Source organism: Haliotis asinina, chromosome 8 (genome assembly GCF_037392515.1).
Source record: "Haliotis asinina isolate JCU_RB_2024 chromosome 8, JCU_Hal_asi_v2, whole genome shotgun sequence".
NCBI lineage: Eukaryota > Metazoa > Mollusca > Gastropoda > Lepetellida > Haliotidae > Haliotis > Haliotis asinina.
This window is the reverse complement of record NC_090287.1, coordinates 12,997,960-13,005,718: the sequence shown is the minus strand read 5'-3', so window position 1 is coordinate 13,005,718 and position 7,759 is coordinate 12,997,960. Positions and strand designations below refer to the sequence as shown.

Genomic DNA, 7,759 nt, shown 5'->3' with positions numbered 1-7,759 from the left:
TAACTTTAAGTGACACTTTAGAGACGATTATTAGTCAATGTCCTGTTAGTGCCTCTTTTCAATGAATGTACAGATATTCCTATGCACCGAATCGTCACTTTGAGAGAAATAGAACTTGAACTCCATACGTCACCTTTGTGTATGAATGAATAGTGCATTGTAATGACAAACGTCTTATATTGTGAATATTGTCTTAACATTATAGCTAAATAAATCATCTGAATTTACAGTTTGTTTGCCTAAAGCTGCATTTTCTAAGCTTCAAACTTTCCCCAAAAGTTGAGAACACGCACACAACATAACAACTGACCTTAATCCTTTGGCATGTTAGGATACATTGGGTTAACACCATAGCTAAATCATGTTTAACGAACAATAAAACAATGTTAACAAAGAAGAAAGAAGAGAGAGAGAAATACCCCCTCACCCCCCACCCGACACCTACCCACCCACACCCACCCACACACACACACACACACAAAGAAAAATAAACAAACAAACAAAACAAAAAACAAAAAAAAAACCAAAGCAAAACAACAAAAACAGCAAGAACAAAACCATCATAGCTAAATGAACGTTGTGCGTCTACACCTTTTATCCAAGACTTGAGAACCAACAGTCCGACAGTCATTACAAATCACTGATGGTGTTCTTCCTTATATCGTGAATATTGTCGGAACATTATAGCTAAATAGATCATCTGAATTTACAGTTTGTTTGCCTAAAGCTGCATTTTCTAAGCTTCAACCTCTATCCAACAGTTGAGAACACGCACACAACATAACAACCGACCTTTTCCCTTGGCATGTTCCCTTTAGATTGGGTTAACACCATTGATAAATCATGTTTAACGAACAATAAAACAATGTTAACAAAGAAGAAGAGAGAGAGAAAGAAATACCCCCTCACCCCACTCCACACACACAGAGAAGGAGACAAAAAAGAAAAGAAAAAGAAAACAAAACAAAACTTTGGAAACAAAACAAAACAACAACAACAAAACCACCATAGCTAAATGAACGTTGTGCGTCTACACCTTTTATCCAAGACTTGAGAACCAACAATCCGATAGTCATTACAAATCACTGATGGTGTTCTTCCTTTGGATCTCATATGTTCTTACCCGTGAAGGTCCGGGGTTAGGACAGGATCGGGTGGTTGAGTTCGTTGTCTTAGTTAATTCATATCATCGTATCCCAATTGTATAGATCAATGCTCGTGATGTTGATCACAGGATTGTCTGGTCAGACGTACATGACGGAGAGGCGTGTGTTTGTCGTTGATTCTCATATTACTACCGGTCTTTCAATTAACCACCCATTAGGCCATGTATAAAGTAGGCCATCACTTTTTCAAAGAACTTTAGGTCGGGAAGGTGGACTTTATTGTATTTTATTTTATGTCCCAAACCCCTTGATTTCTGTGAAAATTTACACATTCTCTCTGATAATTAATAAATACCCAGGAGAGTGAAAAATTCAGGCATATTTTGAGAGTAAAGTTTATTATCTTACATTACACATAAATGCCGTTTTCATCGGCAAAGCGCTCTTATATATTATTCAGTGTACCCCTCTTACAAGCGAGGTATATTGCAGTGTACCTCGCTGCCAATGGCAACTCATTCCGTACTTCGTAGTAGTACTTCTCTTTGTCGAAAAAACATTGAAAGATGCATGATGTACGAAAATTACCGATATTTTGCGAATGGAAATGGATGCTTTTCTTATGTCGTCTGTAAAATCTAGCGATCGCTAAGAAAACATTTCACAAAACGTTCAAATGTAGTCCCTGTGAATACGAAGAAGGGAAAATACACCGCGGAGATTTTAATAAGAGAATACCTGCGGGGAAAAACAACAAGATGCAAGATTCGCATGGGTAAGATAAATACCTTGTTCGCTGGTCCCTTGGGGCCCATGGGTTGATGTAGGATTGCATGTGCATGGGTCCTTGTCTGGACACAGATGTAAGACGTATGTGGATCTGTAACTGGACACAGGTCAACACGTATATGGATTTATACCTGGACACAGATATAACACGTTTATGGATGTATGCCTGGACACGGATGTAACACATACATAGATCTATTCCTGGACAGAGATGTAACACATGTAGGGATATATACCTGCACACACATGTAACACGTGTATGGATGTATGCCTGGACACAGATGTAACATGTATATGGATTTATGCCTGGACACTGATGTAACACGTATATAGCTGCATATAGCAGACTTGTCATATTCTCTATACTCCGCAACCCCATTTGCGTTACAGTTTGCCTTTGCGGGAACACATGATCATAGGTGCCTGGTGTGCCCAAGGCACATAACTCTGCACGATGGGTTAAAGCCTTGGCTTTGTGCTAATAATTAGGAGCCTAACTCTGATAGCGTGGGTTCGAATCCCGTGTGGGTCTTAACCCCCCAAAGTACAAGTATTTGTACTTTACTGAGAAAGTGAGATCACAAGTTATGTTCTGAAAGGCGTTGTATGTATTCATATTTTCCGAGAGTATAATGTATAGGCCCACATCTCGTGTTCGGCGCAACTTTAATTTAAAGTTCCTTTGTAGTTTTGAAGCAGCCACTGACGCAAGCAACGAAAGATACCCCTGCAGTCTTATAAACTCCATACAACTGGTGGTCTGGCTGTTGTTCAGTGCAAATATTAGCAGATGATTTACAAGCTACCGGTCACTTTATGACACATGTATTTAGAACTGTACACGTTCTGTGATAGCATGCTAGCATGCTGATTGATTGAGGCTATCCTTGTGAAGCGACTTATGGCGTGGTTGGGTTTATGACTGTTGCCTCGAATATAAAAGCCATATTTCAGTCATCGTCATTACTCATTAAGACTCTTAGAATTGACTGGCCTGTCGACGTTTCGTAAAACCATTTCGGGTTCAAACATCTTCTCGTGATTATTGTGTCATACAGCTTAATGTGACGTCACTTGTTTGTCCCGTCACAAATGGCAATGGTCGAACCTCGATTTACGACACTGAAAGACCGATAATTACAAGAGAGGCCGAACCGTAACACAAAATTATTACCAGAAGCATGTATTTAACTTTAAGTGATGAACTCATCACATCTATGAGTCGTGTAATGTGCGAGATTTCCCGAGGTGTTTATTGTTTACATTTTTATATACTTCCGGCATCGTGCTGCATAATCCCAATAACAAGCAGGGGACACACGTGACTTTTAGGGCTGTCGCAGTGGATGAACAAGGAACAGATCATGAGCCACTGTTTTGAAATCATTATAATAAAAAGATGATACATGTTCTGACTCTCGGTGTCAGTGTCACGAACACATGCAAAGGCATGTCAGTTTTACCTAGCAACAAATTAGCTAAGATACATAGCGTTCACTAACATGAACAGCGTGAACGCTTTGTATCTTACCTATCAACAAATCTGAGCTATTCTTATCAGTGATGCGTCAAAATTGGACCGCCATAACTAGTTTTGAGTGTTTTTTTTTATGTATTCCCTTTGAACACGTTTTTTTCAGCAGGTATCACTGAGTGAAATCGCCAGAACGTGTCATGGTAAGGGACAAACGCAAAATAAACGGGGGTACGAGTAGAAATATTTCTACCCATTCTGTCTTACTTTCAATGACAGTCAGTACTCCCACTCAAAGACATCGTCACTCTCATCGCTTGGCTATCGCCTCTTTCATGTGTAAATGATCAGATATGTGGTTTGTAAAGTTGCACTGTTGACTAAGCTATTGACAGTATGCCTTTTGTGTTTATGGAGCAATGATTGAGGGAGTTGAGGAGAACGTCGCTTGTGAAAGCATTCAAATTATACCGTCTCCTGCGTGCGTGTGTGCGTGTGTGCGAGTGTGCGAGTGTGCGAGTGTGCGTGTGTATATGAATGTTATTCATCTGTCGTAAAATTTTGGATCAATGTACCCAGATACACGTGTTTCTTCTGCTTTGCCGTGGAACGCCACTATTGAGGCAGTGTATGGCTTATAAAATCTTGCTTCCATACATGTATATGTGAAAGTTATCATCGCAAAATGAAAGCATTTAAAAGTTTGTAATTGTGGAAATTCTCGTTCTCATTAAAAGGAATAAATAATGTGGAAAACGCATACATTAGCAAAAATAAACAAGAAATGTTTACAAAAATGTTTCGTACTACAAATCCTGATTTCGAGATTATATGATTTCGTAGTTTTCAATGAGTTTAGTTTTGTTGATCACTGGATTGTCTGGTCCAGACTTGATTATTTACAGACCGCCACCATATAGCTCGAATATTGCTGTGTAAGGCATAAAAGTAAACTTACACACTAACTCACAATCTATTTTACACAAACATCTGCAAAACTGCAGTATATTATATTCCATCACTGACACATAGCTACAATATAATTATTATAATTAATACAGTGATAACGTAAATTACAGTCTTATATTACATAATACTAACCTACAACACGTGGGACATTCCTCGGGTCCATTGATGGAATAACCTGACCTGTATCTCTCTTAATTAGAGTTGTATTTACATCATTGTCTGCAGTGGTGCAGAGTGGGCTTCATCATTGAAAAAATAGCTGGGGGACATAGATGGTTAATTATTACTTTTCAGAGCAGGTGTCCGTTGTTGTATCGCCATGATATATAAACCGTGGACACTGGTCACTGGTCATCCTCCTCTTGGAATAGGATCCTCCTCACACTTCCTCACAGGTAAGTGGAGCTTTGGTTATACTTCTTATTTAGTTAATAACATCTACTTGACTAAATGGACGAGCTTCATAACACCGAGAGGGATGTACTTGACATCGTGTGAAAAGTATTTTTTAGTTAAATACGGCTACTAGATATAAACAGTTCGCAGATTTGGGGCAACCCGTGAGTATATAGAACTGAGAGACCAAGAAACAAGAGCCCCACCTCTCATTCGAACCCTTTATTATAGGTTTTGAGTCTGATTTCCTCAATACTGTAAATACGCAGATTGAATATTTGTTTTCCCGTTTCTTACAGACCAGTCACACCATTGTCTGAACAGGATGAATCTCCCGCTTATACACCTAGGTAAGTTAGTATCAGTCTTCGTATTGACTAGAACCGATACTAAAACTGATCTTCGGTACCACATGCTTGTCCTTAGAGGCGACAAACGGGATCGAGTGGTCTGGCTCGTTGACACGGTTGACACAAGACATCGCATCCCATTTGCGTAGACTGATGCTCACACTGTTGATCACTGGATTATCTGGGACTCTATTAGTTAAGGGCTGACAGTGACCATGTAGCTGGATTATTGCTGCCTAAGCGTAAAACTAAAATCACTCACTCACTCTCATTGACTGTTGAGCAGAACTTTCAACTATATGTCACGGAGTGAGTGAGTGAGTGAGTTTAGTATTACGCCGCGTTTAGCAATATTCCAGCAATCTCACGGCGGGGGGACACCAGAAATGCGCATCACATATTGGGGACTCGAACCTGGGTATTCGGCGCGACGTGCGAACACTTTAACCACATGGCCAACCCACTGACCCCCCCACCCAAAAAAAAAAAAAAAAAAATGTCAAGGGCCACTCCAAACAGTTAACACGTCACGATGCTCATACAGGGAATGTATTTGCTGGTATACTGAGCTGTACCCCATTGAATTGATACACATCGCCTATTTTTGCTTGGTGACTGATCTCTATGATTATTCTATAATGGCCAAAACAGATATGTTCATATGCTTGGTTTTATTTTCAGGTTTGTTGGCCCTGACTGTGTACAGTGTCGAGGCGGCATGGCGAGTGAATGTTGCTGGAGTCGCCCGACGTCTGAAATCAGAGCCCGGATATCACGGCACTCGTGCAGAGCTGTGTTCAGAGTTGGGGCTACATGGGAAGAACGCCATCGTCGCTGGGGGGTCGCTAAAAACAGCACGTGGGATGGTCAAGGAGCGTCTCCAGCAAACCTACGGGGGTCTGGAAGTAGTTGGAGGGAATGTAGCTGCCGACGTCAACCCCAGTCTCGGTTACACGGGTGTTGTCAGTGGTGAAATTTACACATCCCTGGAGGAAGATATCCCCAACCCCGAGGACTGTCAGCAACCACACGCCACCGTCATGAGGGTAGCGCTCAACCAGGAAGGGATCACAGAGTCTCAGGTCAGTAATTTCCAGGTCAAGAAGAACGTCTACGTAAAAAAGGACGGCGTTGCTCGTCTGACCTATGAAATCAACTTCTTCTACATGAAGGGTGACAGGCCAAGTCGGCCCTGTTATTTCGTGGATGCCTGCGACCTGAGTGTCCTCCTCACTTTCAACAATATCCAGGACAGCGTCGTGGTGAGACGTCAGGACGAATGTGAAGAAAACACCTCTCCAGAGCCCGAGCCGACAACGACTCCTGAGGACCCTACCTCCAGCGAAGAAACCACCGATGACCAGTGTGACGCAGATACAACTCAAGGCAGGAACACAGGCACGCCAGTAACAACAGCACCAACAACCACTGACCCAACAGCCTGTGTCGACCCTGCCAGAGGTGAAGGCGGCAACGAGAAGGTCGGTAAATACGTGTACGGCGTTCCTCCTCTGTGCCTCAATACTACCGTCAGTGGCTCCATCTGCACTCTAGAGAACGCCTACGTCAAAGTGGTAGACTTGAAACAGGGAACAGATAGGAGCAGTCGTGTCGCCTCCACCTATACGTGTGCCGACGGCTACGACGACGCTGTCAACGGTGCCTACTCCCCCGTTCTGGACGCCATGAACTTTGGCACCAAATCTGCCCGTATGTTTATCGAATGGTACAAGATCACCCCCCTTAACTTCAAGCCAGTGCTATTCGTCCACTACAGTACCAACTACGAGAACGCCTTCTGGGACGGTAGCAGTCTCACCTTCGGGGACGGTCGAAGAACGTTCTATCCGCTGGTCAACCAGGATGTCGTAGCCCACGAACTTGCCCATGGAGTCACAAGCCAAAACTCCAACCTCATCTACGACGATCAGTCTGGCGGCATCAACGAAGCATTCTCGGATATTACAGGGGAGACAACTGAGATGTTTGCCCGTGGTTCCAATGACTGGCTGGTGGGATCTGAAATCTTTAAGAGTACCACTGGTGCCCTGCGTTACTTTGAAAACCCTAGAAGAGACGGTAGGTCTCTCAACCACACCAAGGACTACAACGACGACGTCGATGTTCACTACAGCAGCGGTATCTTCAACCGCGCATTCTACCAGATAGTGAAAGAAAACAACATGCCGATCAGACAGGCTTTCGAGTGTTTCCTCCGAGCTAACATCATCTACTGGGGTCGTTCCACCACTTTTGAGGAAGGTGCCTGTGACGTTATGCGTGCATGCTATGACCTCGGCTATGATTATCTGGTGATAAAACGATCCTTCCAGGTGGTAGGAATTACTTTCAGTGGGTGTGATGAGCCGACCTTCATGGAAACGGTGTCTGAGAGCGAGAACCTGACAGATCTCACCGTCTCCTCCGCCCACCGTCCTGTATTTATGTTGTCGCCTTCATCGGAGTCAACCCGCGTCGTCGTAACGTCATCCAGACAGGACTACTCCATCAACTTTACCATTTATGACAACTCTGAGTTATCAACCCCGGTGTCCATGGCAACAAACGAGCTGACATACCAGCTTCCATCTGGGTCACCGTCGTTGTATCTACGTGTATCTGCTGACGTTGAAAGTGCCGTCACTGACGTCAACGTCCGAATCTCGTATGAATGA

The 7,759-nt window shown here is 43.0% G+C and overlaps 1 protein-coding gene across 1 annotated transcript; it reads left to right on the top strand.

The window, feature by feature from the left end:
- The first annotated feature begins 5,059 nt into the window (after positions 1-5,059).
- Positions 5,060-7,759, top strand: LOC137294976 (elastase-like). The gene is made up of 2 exons (XM_067826211.1): positions 5,060-5,084; positions 5,766-7,759. Exons 1-2 carry the CDS (start codon positions 5,060-5,062, stop codon positions 7,757-7,759), a joined length of 2,019 nt encoding a protein of 672 aa, XP_067682312.1.

Excerpts from the sequence above, each read along its gene's own strand:
- LOC137294976 (XM_067826211.1), top strand. The coding sequence starts at position 5,060 with ATGAATCTCCCGCTTATACACCTAG. Across the intron at positions 5,085-5,765 it reads TCTCCCGCTTATACACCTAG|GTTTGTTGGCCCTGACTGTG; the intron begins GTAAGTTAGTAT and ends TTTTATTTTCAG.